The sequence below is a fragment of the Leptodactylus fuscus genome, chromosome 1 (assembly GCF_031893055.1).
Source record: "Leptodactylus fuscus isolate aLepFus1 chromosome 1, aLepFus1.hap2, whole genome shotgun sequence".
Classification (NCBI taxonomy): Eukaryota; Metazoa; Chordata; class Amphibia; order Anura; family Leptodactylidae; genus Leptodactylus; species Leptodactylus fuscus.
In genome coordinates, this window is record NC_134265.1 from 303,919,680 (window position 1) to 303,946,723 (window position 27,044).

General features: G+C 40.3%; 1 protein-coding gene across 2 annotated transcripts in view; it reads right to left on the reverse strand.

Annotated features, from left to right (window-relative positions):
* The window catches only part of DLC1 (DLC1 Rho GTPase activating protein), a 342,693-nt gene that overhangs the window by 185,879 nt on the left and 129,770 nt on the right, over positions 1-27,044 (reverse strand). For both annotated transcript variants that reach the window (XM_075258695.1, XM_075258703.1), the window contains exon 5: positions 15,270-15,303. In XM_075258695.1, coding sequence (XP_075114796.1) covers positions 15,270-15,303 — 34 coding nt within the window. The remainder of the gene's footprint in view (positions 1-15,269; positions 15,304-27,044) is intronic.

The window sequence follows — 27,044 nt, forward strand, 5'->3', positions numbered from 1 at the left end:
TATGCATACTTGCTCCTTGTGGTCACTATTTTTGCTTGCATTCTTATCTTTGACCTTTGGCTTTCCCTACTGACTATTCTTTGGACTCCGATTTGGCACTGCATTGCTCGACTGTTACTGACCTTTGGCTAGCTGACCTCCCTTTGTTGTTGTCCGTCTTGTCTGCGTCTTGTGTCTCACATATACAGGAAGGGATCGTCTTCGAGTTGCCGCCTATTACGTAGGATAGGGCCTGGCAATAGGAAGGGACAGTTGGGGGCTTCAGCTTAGGGCTCCCTGTCTCTTGTGTCCCGTCCCAGGGTTCAACAGCTACTGCGGAATTGCTGTCCTAGCAATTCCCTAACATCTATACATAATGGCAGTTGGCAAAAGAGAAGTGCTCCAAAATTTCCAAAAAAATTCCAGTTGAGAGGTGCAAGAAGCTTGTTGATGGTTATGATTTGATTTCAGTTATTTTTTCCAATGGGTGTGCAGCCAAATATTAGTTTGAGGGTGCTAGTAATTTTGCCTGCTCCTTTTCAAAGTTTATGTGAAATAATATCATTTTTGGCTTTTATTATTCTGTTTTTTTGTGTTGTTCCAATACACACAAAGGAAATAACCGCGTATAACAAAACATACAGTACAGACCAAAAGTTTGGACACACCTTCTCATTCAAAGAGTTTTCTGTGTTTTCATGACTATGAAAATTGTAGATTCACACTGAAGGCATCAAAACTAAAGGTGGCTAAATTGAAGAACCTAGAATATAAGACATATTTTCAGTTGTTTCACACTTTTTTGTTAAGTATACAATTCCACATGTGTTAATTCATAGTTTTGATGTCTTCAGTGTGAATCTGCAATTTTCATAGTCATGAAAATACAGAAAACTCTTTTAATGAGAAGGTGTGTCCAAACTTTTGGTTTGTACTGTATGTAAATGCAATAATTTTCTTGGAGAAATGCTTTATTTTCTGGAAAAAATTCAGGGGTGCCAACACTTACGGCCACAACTGTCTAAAATGAACCCCTGCCATCCTCCATGCCCTGGCTCTTACTTCACTATGACTGCATTGAGAAGATTGTCCTCTATGGTCTTGATGGTCAGGCTTACGAAAACAGCATAGATCTCTGACCTACATCAGTGTTTCCATAAATCCCACAGAAGTGAATGAGAGTTACAGAAACAACATAGCTCACTATTCTATGATATTTCCATAAATCCCACTCACTTCTATGGGAGATATAGAAAAAGTGTAAGTCCTACCATCGAGGACATCCCATCAAAGTTGTGGTGAACCAGTGATGTATGCCTCAGGGCAAGGAGCCTGGAGGTAGGTTCATTTTAGAGCTAGGTGGATATCCTTTTTTATGCTACACCCCATCCCCTTGTTAGACAAGGTAAAAAAAAAAAAATTAGCCAATGTGATTATTAATATAAGTAATGGAAAACTGAGCCAACAACTCCAAAGAGACAGCAAATGTATGAACAAAGCGAATAATGTTTCAAGTGGCTAAAAAGTCTCCAGGATATAGTATTAACTATAACACTAATATTAAATGGGTTGTCTAGGATAACTCATTTTGGGCAAGGAGGCCACAGAACGTGAAAAAACAACAACAACAAAAAAACAAAAACAAACATATTTACCTGTCCTCAGTTCTCTGGTGTCTCTCACTGCAGTCAGATCCTGCTGCTCTGAGGTCTTGTTTTGGGAGAAGTCCTTGCCACATTTGACCACTAAGGGTAAGTTCACACGATGTAACGTGCCACGTGATGTGGCATGTATACAGCGTGTGAGACTTTGGATCGTATATGCCGCGTTTTTTTGCGGCTGTGAATTTGCGGCCGCAAAATCACGGCCGCAAAATAACGCGCCATATACGATCCTAACTCCCATTGAAATCAATGGGAGCTTTTACGGTGTGCAAAGTCTCACACGCCGTATACGTGCCACATCACGCGGCACGTTACTCCGTGTGAATGGACCCTAAAACTATTCAGCGGCTTAAGGAAAGGACATGGGATGTCACAGGTGACTCCCCCCAAAACAAGACCTGAGACCATCAGGACCAAACAGCGGTGGGATACATCGGAACACCGGGGGGCAGGTTAGTTTGCTTTTTTTTTCACCCTCCCCAGCCCCCTGGCCAAAAACAGGTTATCCTGGAAACCCCTTTAACTATAACATCTTTGTATTTAAGGGTGAGTTCAAACGGAGTAAAGTGCCGCGTGATTTGGCACGTAGACGCAAAATCACGGCCGGAAAATAGCGCCGCGTATACGATCCCGGCTCCCATTGAAATCAATAGGAGCGTATACGGCCCGCAAAAGCTTACGCGGCATCTACGTGCCACATCACGCGGCACTTTACTCCGTGTGAACTCACCCTAATACTCACTCTATTCCCAGCAATGTTGCAATTATATATCTTCAGTCACTGTAAAACAATTTCACCACCACAGCAACTACTCGTAGCGTTACATAGATCTTTGCTCTTCCAGAAAGTAGGGTGGTGGTTATTCACGTTTGCAATGCACACCAGTTCTATTTGCTACAATTCCTAGATGTTATATTCCACAGTATTTCGGCTTTACTGAATGGGGCTATATATTTAGTCATTGTAGACTATGCACAGACTGTGACTGAATAACCTAGTAAATCATAAACTGAAAACTCAGTTGACATTCATCTTACCGTGTTTGATTTTGTCAACAGATACATATAGTACATGTCAGACATGGAGTCATTGCAAGCAGCGAGTATTAGAATAACTTTGAGCTGCAGCGCAGACATGACTCAAGTTCACACATGAAGTTTAAATATTTTTTTTCCTGCTTTGCAGGATATTTATTAAGACGTCTGGACGATGTTTATAAAAGAGCATGCTCAAGTGTGACATTACTTGTAGCCATAAACATTATTAGGTATAAGCTCTCTATATGAAAGGTCTATTGATATCTAAGACACATGTCCTTCTGGCTCAGCATACGACCCGCTTCCTGGACACATGTTTCCAATGACACTTCTGTTTTATTGCTTTTATAGATGGTTGTTTTGGCTGATGTGACATTGTGGATATAATTTATCTTAATAAATAGCCTAGAAAAACTTAGAGCATTTTTTGTTGGGAGAAGTGGTGCATGGTATAGCTATATAGAGATATTACCTTTTCTTTCAAGAGATTTATCATAGGTTATAATTAAATGTCCATTTGGGTCTTAAAGGGGTATTCTCATCTTAGTATATTAGGCTATATCCATAGAAAATGCAATATATACAGTATGTGGATCCCACTTCAGGGACTCACATCTTTCTCGAGAATGGGCCACATCGACTATCTCCATAACTGCTGTACAAGACAATGTCACGACTAGAGATGAGCGAACACTGTTCGGATCAGCCGTTCCGAACAGCATGCTCCCATAGAAATGAATGGAAGCACCTGGCACGGCGACTGGCTGCCGGCAAAGTGTACGTGCCAGCTGCTTCCATTCATTTCTATGGGAGCGTGCTGTTCGGAACGGCTGATCCGAACAGTGTTCGCTCATCTCTAGTCACAATGTTCTTACACAGGCCCTCACCATTCAATTTGAGGAACACAGATCTTGGAATAGATACAAGTCCCAGAGATGTCTCTATCAGACACTTAAGCTATTTCCTATGATTGTGGCCATAAGCACTGAGATGGGCATACCTTTTTAAGGCATTACCATTAGGTTTCGCCATCATTCAGTACAATAAGATAGTTTTACAAGGCTAGACTAGTAAAAGTCACTGAACTCTATATCCCAAGCTTTTTATCTGTTTATTTTTTGGGAGTTACAGAAAATGCATAGAGCAGTCACAAGAAGTTCGGCCAAAACGGGAATGAGACCCAGACAAGGAAACATATTCTTTATTTCTAATTAGTTTTTACTTTCTGGTTGTAGATTTTGCTGTACATGTTCATCGGGGCGATCATTTTGCATGGGCTGGTTATAAAAAGCCTTAAAAACAGCCGTAAAAATAGTAGTCTAGAGATATTTAAAGAAGTCTATGAAACTTTTCTAGAACTGGACTGACATCATCATGTACCAGCCTAATAATGTGCACAACTTGTATAGTAAGCTTTGAAGTTCCCAAAAGTGGAAGTGACGTTGAAGCATGTGTACACTCTGTCAGTCTACTCTCATATTTTCTGTAATATCCTAAAAAGAAATCTTTGTTACAAATATAACGGAGAATATTTTTATTTATAATACTTAAAGTGCCAAAATATTTGCAGAATCACAATTTTTTAAAGCAATTTAGATTACCCTTGAATAGTATGACCCTTAAACATAGTGGAGATTTCCTATATCTTAAATAAATGGAGATTGGGAGGAACTTTGCAAAACAAAGAAGGAAAGTTGTGATCAACTAAAATGTTTATGCAGTGAGAAAAAGTTATCCTAAAGAAGCCTGAACTCTCTGGGAAAACAAGCTCCTCCTGCCAAGCGCGCCAATTACAACATGTTTATACTAGAGATAGTTCTGGGAATTATTAGAGGCTGAATCCTCTGAAGGGCTGGTGACATCCTGACATGGAGCAGCTGCTCTCGCTGGAGAGATTTAAGAAATAGTTCTCATAATTTAAAGTGACGGAGGATCATTGGAAAATGAGACAATTGTATAATGCAATGTATGACACTATAAGAAAATATTAGCAGCCCTTGTAGAATGATATCATGTTAGAGCGTTTCTATTTTTCCTTTGGCAGAAATGTGGATTATGGTGATGTGATCCAGGTAGGAGAATGCATATACAGTCATCTATGAAACATTTATTTAGTTCCAGTGAATAAAAACTTGTATAGCTACATGAAAGTACTGAGTTTGCTAATATTGTTAAAGGAGTATTCCAGTAATTTGAAGATAGAACTACTAGATTGTTGACAGTCTGAACACAAGCTCATACACATGTATGAATGGAGTGACTGGATATTGTTCATAATCAACTGCTTTATTCACTTCTTTTGGACTGCTAGAGATAGTGTAGTATAGCGCCTCTCTTTGGTAGAATCAGAGGAGCAGTGATGTGCATGCTTAACCTGCTACTCCATTAAGATGGGTGAACAGGACCGATGGAGACTCCAACCTTAAATTACTAGCAAGGACAGATTGGCTATGTATATAACTGGGAAAATTCCCGGTGGGCCCGGTCATTCAGCCTCTTATGGTCTTAAGAGACATAAGGAATGACATCAGAGACCGCTGAGGCCTGGGATTGGGACTGAGTAGTCACATTACATATATTTATTTACTCATAACGCAAAAGATGCCAGCATAACACACATGATATTACGTCAGCATCATTTTGTGTCATGATGGGCCTATGATTGATCCTCAGCGGTCTCTGACATCATTCATGATGTCTCTAAGACCATAAGAGGCCAGAATGTAAGTAACACTGTAAGTCTTAGGTCATTGAGTGAATGGATAGCACGGGTTGGGCGGTAGACAGAGATGAGGGAGGAAATGTATGGAGGTGCGGCATTATGGAGAGCCTTGTGGATGAGGGTGATAACTTTATATTTTATTCTATAATGAATAGGCAGCCAATGTAGCGACTGGCACAGACCGGAGGCATCGCTGTAGCGTCTAGACTGAGAGATGAGCCTGGCCGCTGCATTCAGAATAGATTGTAGAGGGGAGAGTTTAGTGAGGGGAAGACCGCTTAGTAAGGAGTTACAGTAGTCAAGGCGAGAATGAATCAGAGAGACAATAAGTGTCTTTAATGTATCTCTGGTAAGGAAAGGGCGTATTCTGGAGATGTTTTCAATTGAATTGAAAATCTCAAATGAAAATCTCAATTGCAATGATTAAGTGCAAAAGAAAAACAACAACAAAAAACAATGACAGATGCTGAACGTCCACCTGATACTACTTCATACTAAGCCTCACAAATTGCAAAAGTCAACAAGAAAATCTCTGTTATTGCATTAGGACAGGGCTCTGGGATAACACCAAATGCTCAGCCCCTCCTAAGCTGAAATTAATTCCTATCAACATCTTACCAGAAAGCAGAATACAAATACGTAGACACTGCAATCTTACGTTTACACTTAGACTATCTGGACAGTGTTAGGCCTTATTTACACATTTTAATTATTATTATTTATTTATAAAGCGCCATTATTTCCATGGTGCTGCTTGTTATTATATTAATTCCATGGAGCTGTACATTATTATATTAATTCCATGGAGCTGTACATTATTATATTAATTCCATGGTGCGGTGCATTATTATATTAATTACATGGAGCTGTACGTTATTATATTAATTCCATGGAGCTGTACATTATTATATTAATTCCATGGTGCGGTGCATTATTATATTAATTCCATGGTGCGGTGCATTATTATATTAATTCCATGGTGCTGTACATTATTATATTAATTCCATGGTGCTTTACACAAAATGTTATCTGTGTACTGTCCATTTTGGATAAAACAAAACACATTGAAAAAGATTGAGGTGACAACCTACTGACAATGGACAGTACACAAACAGAAAATCCAAATAATTGTGTGCTGCCTGTGATATCACACATCCATTAGCCCTTCCCAACATTTTCTGTACTTGTGACATATGTCAGGTACTTAAAAATGGCAGCTACTCAGGAGCTAAGTGGCTGTTATTCTATATATTCTGTTATAGGCAGCTCTAGGCAGTGGTGAAAGCTGTAGCAAACCGCCATTTTTAGCTGTTTTGCCTTCCACCAAATTTTGTGACATTCCCCAATATGGTATAAATAAAAAATAAATCTGACCCTTATACTTACACATTGTTTGCAAAGTTTTGTATTTTATTTAAGTGTTTCAAATGTAAAAAAATGCAAAAAAAAAAAAAAAAACTATATAAATTTGGCATTGCCATAATTGTACCAACCCATGGAATACAGGTGAAATACTGTAAAAATAAAGCCTATAAGAAAGTTGTGCAAATGCAGTTTTTCTATAATTCCATTCCATTATGATTTTTTTTCCACCTTCCCAGTACGTTGTACAGAATATTTAATGATACCATTACAAAGTACAATTTGTCCTGCAAAAAATCAAGTCATAATATGGCTCTGTAAATGGAAAAAAAATAAGATGTTATGGTTTTTGGAAGACAGGGAGTAAAAAAGTGAAAATCAAAAAACGAAAAATGGCTGTGGCAGAAAGGGGTTAAAAGGAAATATGATTAAAGGGGTATTCCCACGTCGCATACTCACCAGTCTTCACTGCTGTAAAATCTTCTTTCTTCCTGGTTTCTTGCGTCATTTGGTGGGCGGGGTTTCACATGCAACCTTCTGTTTAGTACTGCCCCCAAATTAGTGTGTAGCTCCGCCCACCACATAGCGTGATCCTATGGGGCGGCTGAAGAGCCTGTGATGTCATCAAAGGTCCTCAAACAACACTATATGCACAATATTGGACTATGAAGTACAGGCAGGAGCAACTCCATTCTGTGTTACATACAGAGACTGCCTGTCTCTGCCATAATGAACACAGTTGAATTAGCTAGCCTGATAACTGGGAGAACAGAAGATGAGTTCAGAAATTAAAGCAGCTCCTCTCCCCTATCTGAGAGCAGGAAGCTAGGTCATGTGGTGTAGACACAGTAATAGCTAGAAACACAGGCTCGCTCCCGTGCACTTAGCCAGTCCCTCCTCCCCCCCTGAGAGCAGATAAGCCCAAGGGCTGTGTCAACAATGAATTGAATAAATTACGATAATGGACAAACAAAGCAGTTTTGCTGAAGCAGTATATTTAGGAAAAGTCTTAAATCCACATTAACAAGCAGATAGATAGGATCCTTGTGATGGGACAACCGCTTTAATGTTTTACACTTTGTAGGGCTAGGAACACACTTCATTGACATGGGGTATGGTTACACCCAGTTGTCAGTTTATTCATACTTTTCTAGTATTCATAAAAGAGATTTAAAAAAGACATTCCAGTATTGTTATTTAATTGGGAAATAAAGTTTTTACTGAAACAGACATTGTTAGGCGTCCACCTCCCATCCCTTATAGTCTGAGTAATGTATGGGACACTGCATGGCATGGCTGCAAAACACACCTTTTCCGGTGAATTAAGCACACCGAGATAACACCAATGCATAGCTAAGCACCACTGCAACGGAGGTAATGTAAAATATATTATAAAAATCCCTCTTATTCTTCAATAACAGAAGGGATAAAAACAAACTTGGAAAATTCCTTTACAAAAGAATTTTACTTTGTAGTCACTTCTTGTACAGTACATATGAGCTTGATTGAAGGCTTGAACTCTAAACACAGTAAACTAAGGTAGTGTAACATAAATTACCAATAAACCCAGTTAGGTGAGTAATCCAATAATCATCCTGTTTTTTCTAAAATCTGGAGAACCTTTCACACACATAGTTCTCAGATGTCCAGAATTTGCCAGGACAGTCCTGAAGATTTGAAGCAATCTTGGCAAATTTCAGCATGCCCTACTTAAATGTGGGGTTTGGCTCACAAGGATGTGCCTAAAAGTGGGTGGTTCAATGTTCTTTGGGGCGGGGTCTAGGGCAGGGCTTAAATATTCCTGTCTTACCAATAGTAATATTAGTAAGTATGCAAACATAGAAATTATATTTTGAATAATATCTAACTGAATAACTGAAATGAGATCGTGAATTCCATACTTATGTGTATATTAGTAATTACAGCTACGTGTAAAGCCATCTGTTCTATATGTGACATTTTAATTTGGTAGAAATCAGCCTGAAAAGATTAATTTTATTTAACCATATAAATATTACTCATCCTGAAAATATTGTTAACATAATTATATTATATTAATGGACCTTTAAGTCATTTCAGCTTCCTGCCCACGACAAATGTGTATAAAACATTTATTATGGAGTTATGCAGAATGTACAATATTTTCATTCTGGGTGGCACCCAACTAACTTGTTTAGAGAGCTTAGACTCCATAAAAAGACAAAAAATGTCATAGAGTATGAAATACTTGTTTCTCAGTTTAGAATTTTGACATCTTATTATACAGTATACAGTACAGCTCTTCTAGTTTGCATCCAGACTCCTCATGTTTTGTGCAGGCTTGTTGAAATTTGTCAAAATTAATTAAAAAAAATAAATTACATTTACTCAGGTTGCATCAAGGTGACAGCCCCTATTTATATGCCCTAACAAGGCATATGGATGTCATCTTGATGAGATCAGGTGCAGGTAAAGCAGACTTTGCTCCTTGTATTATAAGGGTTGTACAAGACTGAAGGTTAATGACTACTGATGACCTATCCATAGCTACTGGAAGCTACTGTATATACAAGGTATATGGCCAAAAGCAACTCAGCTTCTATTCATGTTAACGGGAGTAGAGCTGCAGTTCCCCAGCTCCACAGCTAAAGCATACACAAACGGCAAACTGGAAGCAACAGGGATGGGAGCCAAAACCAGGTAGACACCAATAGCCGACATGGGAGAGAAAAATAGAGGGGATTATAAAGACCTGGACCAGCACATAAATTTAAGTGCAATTTTTTTTAAGAGAGAATTCATCTCTGTGGACCCAGCAGACTTAAAGAGGCCCTAGCAAATGTCACAACCCTACTGACATGAATCTCACTTCTTGGCCAAAAGGGCTTATAGGCCGAGGAGTCAATCATTCTATTATTCTGATAATCCGCCAATAGAACATGTTGTCCTATATTCATCGACATGCTTTATATGGTTAATTGTTGGGTTTGATTTCCGGTATTTTCTGTTTTAGATATTTTAGTATTTGTTTTTTTTACTGTTTTTGCAAAATTGATAAACTGAAAGAAAAATAGTTTACAAAAAAGCTAAAAACAAATGCAAATGACTGTCGGAAATCAATTTGAGCCGTTTGTTCCGGCTCCCAGAAAAAAGAAGCGGCATGCTAATTTTTTCAGGTGGATTCGCCTCGCGACATCCGCCTGAAGACACTCCCTCTCAACTAGGTCCATTTATTTGGGTGTAATATGAAGCGGAGTGCGCGACTGGATGCTGGTGCACTGCACTGGCATCCTGTCGCAGCTACCCGTATTTTGGACCTCCGCCTCAGGTTATGGTCCAGAAAACCTGTGTGAACTTACCCTAAATGTATTATGAAAAAGATTGAGGAAAAGGCCTGGACAAATATTAATAAGCCTTGTACACCAGTTTTCTGGCATACTAGGCATAAAAAGTTGTCATGAGCAGTTTTTGCCAAAAATTCTGTGTTGGTATTTATTGTGGGGAAGGGGAGAATGGAAGTAGCAACCCCCTTAAAAGTACTGAGTGGCCCGTGGTTAGTGGAACTGCTGTGATACCAAGGGAGAATTTTATTGACATGCTAATTGTATATGCAGAGCTAAGGGAAAAGTCCTAGTAGTTCTGAAGGGGTGGAATAGGAGATTACAAAATAAGATGGAATGCTAAGGAGCTTTAAGTGAAGAAGGTCAGGAGGGCAGAGAGTAATGTGGGACCAGGAGGAGAGAAGTCCATCAGCTTCAGCATCAGACACAGGCATAAATGCTAATGAAGTCTGGAAGGGCGAAGGTCAGCGAGCTGGTGTAGAATACAAGGTGATTCTCTGAGGACTGCTGCTGCGGTGTTATTTGTAAAGTGCTTAGCAAGGTCTTATAATGCAGTGAAAAAAGAACTAATTGAAGGGGTCATAGATATCTTCTAAACGTTCCAAAAATATCTCTTGCAGGATAATTTATTAGATCAAAACATGGAAAATATTGGTCTATTCTACAATGTCAGTGTAGTAAAGGTGCAAAATCAAGTGTATAGTATGTGCAAACATTATAATTACCAACGCTATGACACTATTCAACACATCTAAGGCTTCATTCACATCTGCGTTGGTATTCCGTCTGGGGAGTCCACATGAGAAACCCCCCCCCCCGAATGGAATACTGAACGCAACTGCTAGCGGTGTGCCAGTGAAAGCACACAAACCCCATAGACTATAATGGGGTCCGTGTGCTTGCCGCCAGATCTCTGCACAGAACATGCGGGCAGGAAAGTAGTTCACAATCTACTTTCCTGTCCGCATGATTTGTGCGGGCAGCGCGTGACAAGCACATCGACCCGATTATAGTCTATGGGGTCCGTGTGCTTTCACTGGCACACTGCTTGCAGTTGCGTTTGGTATTCCGTTTGGGGGGACCCCATGCGGACTTCCCTGGGTGGAATACCAATGCAAATGTAAACCAAGCATAAGAGTCTGTTCACAGTAGTGCTATGGCTTCTGTATATAAGGTATGACATCAAAGCTTGAATGGATACTGGTGAATCATGACAGGCCCTAATGACTTTTATAGAGTTGTCAAGTTTTTACCTTTTTCTCTGGTGTTTTATAAGACATGAATAACTGAATAACTCCGCACATTGTTCTTGCTTTCAAAAACACCAGAATCTCCAAGGAAAACAAGATGTCTGCCAACAACACCAATAGGAACAGTCTAATATTAGACTTAGATAATTTATAAATGTAATTAATAATGTGTTCATATAACAGCAAATGTGATTCTGATCAATAATGTCAAGAGGAATTTGATGGATTTTTTTTGTTGGTTTCCTATCTACCCTAATCATTGTAGAGAAGGGATAAAAAGTGGGCAAGTTCTAAAGTTATTTTTTGTTTTAGATGTGGAATATTGGATCTATGCCTAGCAATAAAATACAATTTGCTATCAATAGGAACTTGATATGAAATGGTTTTAACAAGCATCATCCTCACACAAAAAAAAATCTGTGTGGAAATGGATATAAAGCAGATTTTTATACTTTACGTAGATTTTTTTTCTACCCAATATTTGCTAGATGGAAACTCTACCTCTCAGAGATGGTTTGAAATGATTAATCTTCTAAAAAATGTATTTACATGTCACAGTCAAAAACGATGTGTCCATCATATTGTGTGTGCAGAGGTGTTATGAACAGGTTATGTTCTGTATGGTAAAACACTATAAGGGAGCCTTCAAATGGAGTAAATGCGTGTGTATTTTTGCAAAATACACGTGTAAAAATAAGACTCCCATTGACTTCAATGACATTTTACAGGCGTATTTTTACACGTGTAAAAAATATAATTAAAGTCAATAGGAGTCTTATTTTTACACATCTATTTTTACACGTGTATTATGCAAAAATACACGCACGTTTACGCCGTGTGAAGGTTCCCTAGGATATTACAGACTCTTTGAGGAGTTGGGAAGCCTACCATGTAGCTCTCAGTCCATATACATCGCTGCTTCATCAGGGTCTTCACATCTGCAGCACTTTATCTCTGAGCCCATCCTTCACATCCTTAACAAGACTACACAGTAACAAACCCAAGATTGCTATCTCTCCTCTCCCATGAATTTCTACAGCTGGAGATATTTCTCTCCCTACATTGCTACTCAATCTCACATGTCTAATGATAATCTTAATAACCTTTTACCTTTCACCTGTTTGTACGGTCACTTTCCTTTTCATCTATTCTCGGTAGTGTTTTCTCCTTATGGTAAAAGGTCTTACAGTACACCACCCTTTGCCCTTTGTTCCATCACTTGTCTTGTCCCGACTGGAAATAGGATCTTTGATCAGACACCTGTAGCGATAGCTTTCATTTCCTATGGCTTATTGAGTTTTCACGTTATTGCAAGAAGACCATACTGACATCTAACTGAGTTTGTAGGAGCAGTTAACAAAAATCATTGGATTAAAAACTAATAATTATCTGGATATTGGGACAGACTTATTAAGAGTAACGTCTTGTTTGATGTCAACATCCTTGTTCAGGTCGACATTCACTGGAGGCCAGCTTGGTGCGCCAGTCTCTTAATAAATCAGGCATGCACCCATGTATCAGAATGGAAGTCAGGGACTGATATATAATGCCTGTATGAAAACTGGCATAAAATATAACAAATATGTTGGGTCGACTTTCACGGAAAGTGGTAGGTGAGGCACCAAAAGGGGATATATAGAAAATAAAATCTATCCTTTAATAAGATATATTACAAAGTTTCTTATATTCACACTTGCATTTTATTTATGAAAGATTGTTTTATAACTAGACGTACATTGTTAGATGACAGGTTCCCTTCAACGTTCCTTATACTATATAAGACCAATGAATATTACAAGTAAATGCCATTATTAATATCAATCCAGAAAGTCAAAGTTTATAGAGTTAGTTACAAATAACATCCCATCCAACAGAAACTTATTTCTACTACATTGAGTTTAGCTAGGCCAGAAAATATACTTCGATTAAAAAAACAAAAATGCCAAAAAATCCACAGGTTCTTATACAATGTATTTACAACAATCTGTAACTTTTCAGCTGACATCTTTAGCCAATATCCATCTCCGAATTGCTGATCATTTGTTTCATCTCTATGTGATGGGATAGAATGTCCGAAGGATGGATAATAGTAGGATCATTGATGATAGCAGAATAAACATAACACATCCAGCTCTCGCAAACCCTTGATATCCTCTTCAAACCTCTCATAAAATCTATATAATATTCCTAAATTCCAGTGGAATCCAAATTTCTCATAAAATCCATATGACAACCTGCTTGCAGTTCTATGATGTGGATTTTATAAGAAGTGTGGAATAAAGTGGATTTTAAGTGAGTGCTGAATAAATGTGATTTACATTACAAACAGTATCTATTTGTACCTCCAAGCACATTGGTAGTCTGGGGATCAGTGATTTCCTAAGCCATGACTGAGCTTCATGCAAGGAGAATTCATGATGAAATATATGGTATGTTTATTATATTATCTCCTAATCAAGCTTTGGTAGGACTCCTTATGGTTTAATGACACGAGACATACACATAATGTTTTAAACGAACTCTGAAAAATTGATATACTCCTTATTAGACAGTTGATAATATTTCATCATAATTCCATGATTATAATTAACATAATCTGTCCAGTATTCACAATATCACACAAGAGAAGGTGTTGCAGGATCATGGTTGTGGTAATTGTTAATTTGGAGCATATTCTTACAGCATATAGAGGGGCATTCGTTTAGATTGGTATTACACATATGTCAGTCTTGACAAACCACCCACTTGTGTGATTGGTACCTAATTCATTCACATGTCCCTTAATGAATCAGAACAGAAGGGGTACTATGTTTCTATAAGGAGACTGCCTTGTTGTAGGCCAACTTTTGGTATACAGGGTCTTACAGATCATACACAGTCTGGAAATACAATCAGGACTCCCAACCTGACTTTTTTTTGGTGCAACCACTGCTAGTCAACACAGGTAAATTGGAAAGCCATAATGGATTATTTAGATAATAAAAAAGTCTATAAATCAAATAGTAATATAAACCCATCAGAAGCATTTACTGCGAGGGTGAGTTCACACCAGCGCCCGGTCTCCGCTTTGCGGGTTTCTGTCTTCTGTCCAAGAAACCGGACAGGTGAAGGAAACGGGAAATGGGTTTGCAAAGTGTCTAGCCCATGAGCGTCTTGTTCCTGACGCTCATGGGCGGCCACTTTGCAAACCCATTCAAATGAATGGATTTCAAAACTGACTGCCGGGTTTCTGTCTCCTGTCCAGTTTCTCGGGCAGAAGACCGAAACGCGGCAGATTGCCTAAAGCGGAGACCGGGCGCTGGTGTGAACCTGCCCTAACTTGTAAAATAATAACACAATCACTATAACCTGAAGATGCAGCATCAGCCAAAATATGACAGATACTTAAAAAGTAAGTCCCAAATTATTACTGACTGTCCAAGAATTTAAAAGGGTTGTCCCATTAAGAACGCTTATCTTCTATCCAGGGACTTCCAGTTCCTCCAGAGATCAGCAGAATTGGGTATCAAAAGTTCCCACCTTGTGAGTGGTGTGTCAGTATGCTTTCATGACTTGTGTTCCATTTACTGCAATGGGGCTGCAAGCGATGTCAGAGATTGAAGTCCTGGTAGCCCTATAGCAATAAATGGAGTGCCAGTCAGCAAGCACACTGGAGCACAAGGAGACACAAAGGACCTTTCATTCTCCCATTTTTCTGATTGTTGGGGACCTGGCGGACAGACCCCAGTATTCTGTATTCATCCCACATCCTGTATGTGGATACAGAAAAAGTAGTCTTAATGGGATAACCCCTATAACTTTGAATATAATTCTGGCTCATCGAACATATAAAGTACAAAGCAAGTGGACACAATGGGACATAGTGAAGTGTTTATGGCCAAAAACTAAGAGATCTGAGACTCTGTGAATTAGAATATACTAGAAATGTACTTACCAGCCTTTTCTTTCTCAGAAATCATGGGCAGAGCCTACAAGAAAATAGACAAGAGAATATTTTGAAATATTACAAAACTAAGTATTGTCCGTGCTGAGATAGAAAGATGTAAGCAATAATGTGGAAGAGTATTTTGGACATTTTTTCCATGCTTATTTGCTTCAGATCATCAAACGAAACACAAAGACTCCTGAGCAAGCTTGGCGTTGTACTGATGGTGTTGTACTGATGACCTGATGAAATTCACGCACAGTAACGAATCTTACATCTGTGACAGCTGCTCCGCCCTTATTCCTCCATGACCCAGCCGTCTACATAGTGTGGACAGACAGGAGCAGCTGTCACAGTGGTCAGTAGTCTTCGTCACATCCTTATATTGCAGGTGTCTAAGGAGCGCTGTGCATATACTGCATGTACAGGAGTTTGATAAAGGATTTTTTGCTTCATTATGGTCTTAAATAGGTCTAAAAGCAAATAGAAATATTGCATTTTATTTAATTATCTTAGTTAAAAAACCCAAACCGTTAAAATACACAAACAACTATACACACATATATGCTATAGATATTAAAATTCTACTGCTTAGCAATATTTTACATTCTTATAATAGGCAAGGATGTGTCTTATTCATACAATTATACTTAGAGTTAGGTCTAGCCCTGATACATGGTAAGTACAGCATCGCAGATCTACCTAAATATAAGACGTAACACTTTTTGAATGCAAAAAAGGTTTTTCTATATAATGCACATTACCAAAGCTTAACTATACACTGGACTGCCAAGCTCTTTGGATCAAATGTTGATTCAATATGATGTTTGCTAATTCAGCATAAGAGGATACCTGTCAATGCAATGAATGCAGAAGGTCCATGGGATTTATCAGATTTCTCTTTAATTCTCTGCTGACAACTAGAATGTCACTGACTTCGAGGAGTGGTGAGCAATGGCAGGATTTTACCCTCTAATCTTAACCACTTCAATACCGGGCCAATTTGTGGTCCAGGACCAGACACATTTTTTTTTTTTTTTTTGTATGTGCGGTTTTGAGGGCTGTAACATTTTTCTCATATGTCTCATTCAACTAATTTTTGCGTCTTTTTTCAGGGACACATAGGGCTTTATTTTTATGTTGTTTTTATTTTCGAATGTGTTTTAATTTTTTTTTTTATATCCGGGAAAATATAAACATAATAGGAGGGAAATTGTGTCTGGTTTTCACTTTATAATTTTTTTTTTGTTTATTAACAGAAAGTGCTACTGAAAAACTTTATAAAATAGTTTTTCTTCTCCGTTATGGTAATTTTTATTTTGTATGGTGTTGTCGGGGGTGGGGCTATAACCTTTAATAACTGTGTTTTATTAGCGTATTATTATATTTTATTTTTATTTATTTTTTTCAGATTGTGTCCCCATAAGGTCATAAGAGACCTTTGGGGACATCTGATCATTTTTTTTTGTTAGGGAGGCTGATTTACCCTATAACTGGGGCTGGTACATTTAGCCTCAGTTGCAGGAGGAATACAGCCTCCTGCACACTGTTCTTTACAATTACAAAGCTGATCTGGGTCCTGTAGGACCCAGCAGCTCTTGTAAGACACTGATCCCGGCGGATCACGTGACCGCCGGGTCAGATGGCGGCCGCATCATGGCGGCGCCCATAGCCATGTATACAGTACTCATTGAGCGATCAAGAAGGCAGGGAAAGGAATAAACCTTCCCTGCCTTCTCTCTGGGAGCTCTGGCTAAAGTTACAGCTGGCTCCCAGCTGTGTTCTGACTGGACGTACCGGTACGTCCTGTCAGAACTAGGCAACCACTTCCCGGACATTTATATTCTATGGGCGGTCGGGAAGTGGTTAAGTAACTGGTTTCTGCTTCATAGGAATCTCAGGGTAAGTTCACACGGGGATTTTTGGACTGAATTTTGACTCAGAGGCCACCTCAGAATCCGGTCCTAAAAATAGCTAGCATTCTGCTACGGATTATTCTTCAATGAATGTGCCTAGTTGGGAGGGGCGTGTCGTGCGCGGATTCCAACAAGAATGGTCATGTCGCTTCTTTTTTCCGCTACTAGGTAGCAAAAAAAGTGGGCGGATCTCATGGAAGTAAATGGGTGCCGGTTTTGGCAGTGGATTTTGAAGCGGAGTCCGCATCAAATTCCGCTGCCAAAAACTCTGTGTGAACTTACCCTTAGACTAGTATATACTGATGTTAAACACTTTTTATACATAGTAATATGCAATCATGATATCACAGTGGTGGTTTCTTATTGCTGGGTTGGGGTAAAGGGAGCTAAAAGAGTTGTCTCATAAATTCTAAATCCTCTAGCAATCACTTATAATCATTGGGAGAAGTCATGCCTGACATTACATTTCCACTGTCCTTGTTGGCCATGATTGACACCATCTACGATGCTTGTATGTCCTAGTAGTGCATATGGTCTGGGGTAATCTATATATACACCAAATATACAAATGGAATGAGGAAATGTGATTCCCCCCTTCTAGCGTAGCAGTTTTTGTTTCCTCTATGATTCCAAGGAAAGTGCATATACGTTATCTTTGATGGTGAAAGGAAAACTCGCTCCAACCTTTTGGAATGTATATATACCAACTGTTTTGGAGTTATTGCGGAACAGGATACTGGTTTGGCTGGGTGAGAGGTCATAAACAGATTATCAATATAATATCAGAATTATTATTTTCTCCATTTTGGTGAGACTTAAGTAGACAGTGACAAATTTTGAATAAATTAATAGTGCAGGAGATTGTAAATTTGTAAGGCTGAAGCCCCACGTTGAGAGAGCACAGCTTTTTTGCAATGATGGAAACACCACAGCTGCTTTTTACAGCACCTGAAAAGCGAATGGTTTTCTGGCTAATCCCATCCACATATTGTAGAAAAAAAAATTGCAGCAGAAAAGCTACGATTTCAAAAAGTACATTTTTGAAAATTTCAGCATGTCAATTATTTCTGTAGAAATGCTAAAGGTTTACTCCTCATGTGCACACATACATGGCATCTGAAATCACAAGTATGCTCAAAATATATAGCTAGCTAGAAATACAAACTGTTCCTATGTTCTGTTCATTCCATTCAGCCTTATTTTTATAAAGGCGTTTCTGGGCAAAAAAACCCAAAGGTCAGTTTGTGCTATTAATGGGTTAATAAGTGTAACCAAATGCCTTTAGCAGTGTTTTGGGCGATTTCTGGGTATCTCCGGAAGTTCCTGGCATCTTCTGCATTTGTTTACATGGGTAGCTTTTCCTACAACTAACATAATGCATTGAGCTTCACTCAGAGCTGACACTACCTCCCTCTGTCACTCCTTCCCCCACCCTCTCTTACACCCCCCCTCACTGACTCCCTAGCTAGCCCTCCACTAGTAACCCTTCCCAGCTAACTAATTAAAACCTCCCCCCTCACACCATCATATTAACGTGTCTTCCTGTCAGGATCTTGTGGGCATCACTTATTTCAATGGGGTTGGCTCATCTTTTCTTGCCACCCACGCCTGCACAGTAGAGTTGGAGTGTCGACTACAGTGCATGCTGGGACTCCAGCTCTATTGCACCGGTGCCGGCAGATTTCAAGAAGAGGATAAACCAGCCTCCCTGCAGGAAATGATGTTCCTTTTCTAGAAGGTCCACAATGGAAGACAGGTAAGTATGATGAGGTGGGTGGGGTTAGTATAGGTGACGTTCCCTTACCGGAATCAGTGATCTGGATAAATATACATTTTTTTTTGTAAACTAATTAAGTAGAAGGTAGGCAGGGGGAGGTTGTTTATCTTAGTGTAGAAATATTATTTTATCCCAGACAACCCTTTTAAGGTGGTACATGCAATTTAAAGAGTTCTAATAAAATACAATACTGAATAAAATACAAAACTGAAAATGTCTCTTTGGCACTGCAAACACACATTTAGCAAACATGACACATACATATAATAAAAACTAATCGAGAACTTCTGAGTCTGAATGACTACATTAATTTAAATAACAGAGTTAAATTTAAAAATAAAAATTGAAGAATTTTTTTTATCTTTTACTTTCCAAGAAAAACTCTAACCCCCCACATATTCCTAAATAGCTTTCTATATGTAGAACTTGTAGCCTCAACATCTTGTTGATCTAAGTTCTGCCTCCCACAGTGTTAGTGGAAAATAGATTTAAAGATTACTTACTAATTTTCTGGAAATATACATTTCCCGCTGACGTAATAAGCGCTGGAAATTCCTCAATGACTTATTGAGTAGTTTTATTTTATGTCAATTTCATTTATAGCCAAAGAGTGGGTTAAACATTTAGTTGTGTGTGTGGTTTTACATGCCTGATGTCTCCTACATCTACCAAAAGGATTGTAATGATTTCTATTAAAATCTAAAGCCAATAGAAATAAGGCTATGAACATGTAGCATTCTTCTGTTATATTAGGCACATGTGTAAGGGTAGTCCCTACAAATCCATAAGCCTTCATTCACCTGACTGAGGTCAAAAAGTATCTTTTGTGTATTGTCTATTAGAGTCTATAGATGACATATAAGATAAGGTAAGATAAGATAAGATAATCCTTTAAGGGCCCGTTCACACGGAGACTTGTTTTTACACGTGTATTTTTTACACGTGTATTTTGTTCAAAATACATGCATCTTTATTCCGTGTGAACGGTCCCTAATAGTCCCATCATGGGGAAATTCAGTGTGTTACAGCAGCATGGATGATACAGTAATGTATTCACGAAAGAACACATATAAGCTCATAGCAGATAGAAAAATATACTAGGAGTCATAGCAACTAGAAGAAAAAGAAAGACTTCAGGATCATTTAGTTCTCTGTGCGGCATGATCTCAGCTTAGCCATGTATATTTACCTTTCAAAAGTGTGTTCTCAGTGTCCTTGGAGTAAAAACACATATTGCAAAATATCAAGCCCTAAGAGGAAGACTGTGAAACCTCAAAAGGGAGGCCGGTTTATCCTCTTGTTGATGTCTGCTGGCACCCGTGCAATAGAGCCAGAGTCACAGCATGGCGAAGCAAGACATTGGATATCGGGTAACTGCAATCTTAGCAGAATTAGGGTGGGTTCACTTCTGCGCCTGGTCTCCAGTTTAGCCAATCCGGCCGGTTTCCATTTTCTGCCCCACGAAACTGGACAGGGGACGGAAACCCGTCTCCTGACCACCTCCGGTGGTCAGCTTTCAAACCCATTTGCTTGAATGGGTTTGCAGAGTGACCGCCCTTGTGCTTCTTCTGCTTGTCCACGGGGAAACCATTTTCATGCAGGACTTTGTGTTCCGGAGCGTCTGGAGCAAGCGCCCGTACTGTGGGGCAGCAAGACATGTATCAGCTGCCCTGCCTGTGTTCGCTCGCCGTCGGATCGAAGTATTCTGCTGCGGCCGGGGAGAGGGTCGCCTGCGCCACTGTATGGAAAGTCTGCTGTCCCGCACCGCCTGCGGCGTAAAGTCTGCAGGTCTGTCGGGGCTATAGCAATCATGCAGCCTATGTCTGTGATCGCACGCTGAATCGTGCTACCAGCTCTGGTGAGTACGCTGTGTCATTCGGCAACGGGACATTGCATGTGATGGCAGGGGACTTAGGGGATTTTGCAGAGTGGGGCCTGCTATGTGGGGAGGGGGAGGTTGGGGGTGAAGAGGGTGGGGAGGCTGACCCGGGGTGCTGCGAGAGGGAGAGGGAGTCATGGGCACCACGGCGGGGGGGGGGGGGGGGGGGGGCGGAGAGGATGGGGGTGCCGCAGGGGTGTGGCCGGGGCCATAGGAGACAGAGGGGCAGGGCAGGGGCGGGAAGGGGCATAAGCGTGGGGTATGAGGATGGCTGCAGGGAGCCAGGAGCAGCCGGTAGGTAAAGAGCCTGCGGGGACAGGCGAGGAGCAAATGGGACAGGGATGCGCAGGAGTGGACATGGCGGCATACGGCGGATCATAACCAACGGCGAATGCCTAAATATCAGCAGCTCAGCACCAACTCAAACCCACAGACGTAGTCTCGGGCAGATGCTAGTACACTATAAACTCATGGATAGCATTTTGTATAAGGGCTCTTTGGATCACTGAAATCAATCTCAAACACTTTTGACAATTAGTTTGCCAGATGAGCCCAATTGGAAGATTTCTGAGAGTCAAATTCATTGCATTAAGAGCATTTGTTTAAATACCATTGCAAAGCAGCACACAGGTAGTTGATGCTGCTGGTGCCACTGGAGTCTCACAAACCTCAAGATGTAGGATCTCCACAGGCTTGCAGTTGTGTGTAAACCTACCACCCAGTCACCCGTAAATAGTGCTCAATGGTTGCAGTGAGCCCAGACATACATGAACATTAATTGTGAAACAGTCTTATTTACTGATGAGTAGTATACAACCCTAGATGGTTGTTGGATGGCCAAAATCATAGGAAGAGAGGTGCTAGGCCAAGTTAGGGTCCATGAAGGTGTGAAATTTACTTATCCAAAGTAAATAGTTTCTGACTGACCACTTATTTCCATGACACAAATAGAAGAGCCATGCCTTCCATAGCAAAATCATCTCTAAACATGACAATGCACCATCTAATGCAGCAAAGAATATCTCTGAGTCATTGGCTGCTATGGGCATAAAAGGAGAGAAACTCATGGAGTCGCCACGATCCTACTCTGACAACAACCCTATTGAGAACCTTTGGAGTATCCTTAAGCAAAAGATCTATTAGGGCCCCTTCACACGGAGTAAACGCGCGTGTATTTTGGCAAAATACACGTGTAAAAATAAGACTCCCAAAGGGGCCACACGGTGGCTCAGTGGTTAGCACTGAAGCCTTGCAGCGCTGGAGTCCTGGTGTTCAAATCCCACCAAGGGCATAAAACCATCTGCAAGGAGTTTGTATGTTCTCCCCGTGTTTGCATGGATTTCCATCCCATATTCCAAAGACATACTGATAGGGAAAAATGTACATTGTGAGCTCTATGTGGGGCTCACAATCTACATTAAAAAAAAAAAAAATAAGACTCCAATGAATTTTTACACGTGTATTTTGCCAAAATACACGCGCGTTTACTCCGTGTGAAGGGGCCCTTAAAGTGGGAGGCAGCTCACATCTAAACAGCAGCACTGGGAGGCTATTCTGACATCCCGCAAAGAAAGTGTTTAGGTAGTCTTACATTTCTATTCTTTTGGTTTACTTTATTAATAAATATATTGTATTTGATAAGCTGTGTCACTGCCTATTTTGTCAGCAGTGTATGCAGTAATAGCTGTTATGTGGTGTTATGTGTAGAGGTGTTATCTTCTATTGTAACCTTTTTATCTTGTGTGTGATGTAAATGAGGTGACTGCTGTAATAAAAGCAGCTACAAACTGGCAAGTATTATTCAGTCTAGCCTATAATTCAGATTAGTGACCTGAGAAAAAAATGGCAGGATATGCTACTTTTAAAAAAAAATATCTATAGTAACATGGAAAACAAAATCATCAAAAATTCTTAAAAAATGTGTTTAATAGAGATGAGCGAACAGCGTTCGATCGAGTACATGTTCAATCGGATATCAGGCTGTTTGAGATGTTCAATTTGAGTCGAACACCAGGTGGCAAACTCACTAAACATTCAATTCCCCTCCCACCTTCCCTGGCGCTTTTTTTGCACCAATAACTCTGCAGGGGAGGTGGGACAGGAACTACGACAACAGAGGCATCAAAAAAAAAAATCTGAAAAAGTAATTGGTTGGCTAATTCAGGTGACCTCCAATTTATGCGAATAGTGGATTTAATATCCGGTTCATATGATACTGTGAACTATGTGACTGTGAGACAGGGACAGATGTACAGGCAGGGTTAGCTAGGGATTACCTTTATTTAGGTGGGAATGTTACTCTCCCAGCTCTTTGGGGCTCTATCTGGTCGGGATCCCTGTCAGCTTGCGATATGCGCGAGCTGACTTTTTCCCATAGGAATACATTGACCAGCGTTGATTGGCCGAATGCTGTACTCTGTATGGCATTCGGCCAATCAACGCTGGTCAATGCATTCCTATGGGAAAAAGTCAGCTCCCGCATATCGCAAGCTGACATGGAGCCCAACGTAATACAGTGACTTGGGCATGTTAGATACCCCCAGACATGCTACCCCAGTTGAATTGCAGAGGTGTTGGCATCATTTCCTGGGGTGTCATAGTGGACTTGTTGACTCTCCTGAGTCGAATAACGGTTACCCCCTAAACGAGTATTTATTCCCCATAGACTATAATGGGGTTCGATGTGCAATCGAACAGTTGAGTATTGAGTGGCTACTCGAATCGAACTTCGAACATTTCACTGTTCGCTCATCTCTAGTGTTTAACATAAAAACTTTGACCATTTTGGTGTCTTCTTCCTTTTAAGTCTAATATAACTATGGAAGGGTAGGGTACGGTCGCTGTTATGTTGAGCTGTATGTATACCAATTATTCACCTACTTCAGTCTTCAGCATGCTTTAGGAGGCAGTAATATATTTGCCTAAATTGGATATATAGGAAATAGGAGCTTGTCAAGGCCATTCCCGTGAGAAATGGTTAAATAATTATCTGTTGTTGTGACAAGTTATCATCTGATAGTCATTAAAATGTAATTTGACTACTTGACTGTATTAACTCCCTGGCCATCAGACTACTATTTGGTATTCATTTAAGTATGGGTTTTTGGGATTTTGTCTGTCCCCTGAGAGGTCATATGTGGACGTTTGGAATGCCATTTAGCTGCAACACACAGACGTCCACGTAAACACTAACACATCAACCTCCTAATAGGAAACAGAATGTACATAGAATGTATGAATAGTTGTATGTCTATATGTTCTTCAAAAAATCGCCAACTTTGAAAATTTGTCTGGAAGATTTTATAATATAAATGCGCATTCTTTCTTCATTTATAGATAAGAATCTAACTTTTTGCCTAGGGCGCAATTTCTATTGTATATTATGTATGTTGGATGGTGCTTTATAGGCTAAACTTCAGAGATGTCAAGGTGGCAAAATGAAAAGGAATGGAACTGGTCCTCATAAAGTACTGTATTTTATGAATGGCCAGCCTTTCAGTTGATACTTCTATATCTAAAGTATGTTCATATCATTATTTTATTTATAATGCATTTTAGAATTTTGTCTCAGCTTTGGCCAACTGGGACCAAATAATGCAAAACACTTCCTAATATATATCTTGTTAAAATATAGCACTGTTTATTTGATTTATTTTCAGGCCAGTCACCACAGCTGGGACATTTCATTTGCAAGCTCACTACCACTCCCTATAAGCAGTTCACCCAGCAAACGAAACATCACAGCAGCATGTGACCTCGGATATTGGAGTGATTTATTACCCGTGATTTCATTGCAGGGGGAATACAGAAGGGAGACGTAAACAGAGAATGAGAACCGCAGATGAATCATAGGAAATGTAGTTTGTCCACAGATTCACTGCATGTAAATAACAGTGATACAAGGAGCAGCAAGTAAAATAAAGCCAAGCAAAGGGTGAACAAGGAAACACTGAGTATTTAGCACTGCTATGTATGTATTTGCAGATCATTTTAAGAAGATGTATAACCCCTTTAAATCTCCAAATTTCCTTTTCCAATCAATGGTACAATATGTCTTTTATTTACCACAGTAGATGATTCTCTAGTAAATATATTCCAAACAATCATGGAGAATAATATTCCCCAAAAAATTCTGAGCAACTATATAAAATTATATTGGGGAAAAGGAAGAAATATTGGGGCATATTTATCTTGTGTTGTACTTGTTTTGTAATTTTTTTGCACAAATCAGGTTTTTGGGTCAAAAATGGGGGAATTTTTTTTTTCCATTTGTGCCACCCGTCACTTTCCTGAAGAGGAGCCTGGTCCATAGTTGGTTGTGGGTGCGGGTGGCTTCTGATTTATGACCATTTACATCAGTTTATTTCAAGCTGGCATCGTTTTCAGTGCAGGCACATGGCCCGGAGAAGGGTATGTCTAATTTATGACAAAACATACGTGTTCTCATAAATGTGGTGCACCCTCCTCTGGTACAGGTGATATATTACTGGCATCGTACATCTACCCACATTGTGAGTAAGGGGGCGTTCTCACTACCGTCAGTGTCCGACAGGTAGTGTCTGCTCCTAGTGTCTGTTTAAAATCTGGCACGGACATTATGAGCGGACACTAGCTGTGTCCGTGACACTTGTCATTCATTTAAATGGCGATCGGGTGCGTTCTTTTGCACTCTGTGCCTGTCCTTCACTGTCCGCATGTAAAGATGTCTGACTTTTCAAGCGGACAGAAAAAACCTACATGTCGGGTTTTTCTGTCCGCTTGAAAAGTCGGACATCTTTACAAGCGGACAGTGAAGGACAGGCATGGAGTGCAAAAGAACGCACCCGATCGCCATTTAAATGAATGACAAGTGTCACGGACACAGCTAGTGTCTGCTCATAATGTCCGTGCCAGATTTTGAACGGACACTAGGAGCGGACACTACCTGTCGGACACTGACGGTAGTGTGCAAGGGCTGAACGCCTCAGCCTTTGGATCTAAATCAAAAGATCCAGACTTCATAGACAGACTAAAAAACATAGACATTCAAATCCTCCTAGAGACATGGACCCGGGCAGATGACGAGTCCCTAACACCCATGGGCTACAAGGAATTCTCAGTGCCCGCCCAGAAAAATAAGACCACCAAACATGGCCGCCACTCAGGAGGCATACTAATATGGTACAAGGAGGAGCTCAAAGAACACGTAAAAGCTACCAAACGTGGAACCAATCACATATGGATAAAAATAAGCAGCTCCATCCTCAGCGGCCAGCAGGACATCTATCTCTGTGCAGTATATATGCCCCCACCAGGGTCCCCCTACCACGACCCCGACACTTACGAGGTCTTACAAAGGGAAGCTGTCCACTTCCAACCCAAAGGCAGAGTACTAATATGCGGAGACCTGAATGCAAGGACAGGCACAGAGTTAGACTACCTGCCTCCTGACGACAACCCACATACGCACGGTAGTGAGATCCACCACCCAGAACCCACACAGACAAGAAGAAACAGCCAAGACAGAATTGTCAACAAGAGTGGAAGACAACTGCTGAACATGTGCCGAAGCCTAGGACTGTACATAATAAACGGACGTACCACAGGCGATCCCAGAGGACGCTTCACACTAAACTCTCAAGTGGGCAACAGCGTGGTGGACTATGCCATTACAGACGCAGACCTGTCAGACATTGAAGACTTCACAATCGCACCTGACTCCCATCTATCAGACCACAACCAGATCCTACTATACATGAGAACCAGGAACAAAACACCCATACATGAGCCCCAACAGTCCGGCCTCTACAACCTACCAAGACATTTCAAATGGGCCAACCACCAGGCCATAGAATATAGCAACGCAACCAACCGACCTGAAATCAAGACACTGCTCACAAACTTCCATACAAACAACTATCAGCCAGACCAACAGGGAGTCACCAGAGCTGTGAAGGATCTCAAGTACATCCTACAGACCACAGCAGAACTAGCAGGCCTGAAACGAACCAAACCCATAAGACAAACCAACAAACAGTCCCACAAATGGTTCGACAGCGACTGCAAAGCACTACGCCATACCCTAAGAACAGCCTCCAACCAAAAACACAGGGACCCCAACAACAAGGAGGTGAGGGAAGCCTACAGCAATCTATGCAAGCAATACAAGGGCACCCTCAGAGAGAAGAAACAGAGATACCTCTCCCACAAAATTGAGCAACTAGAGGACTCCC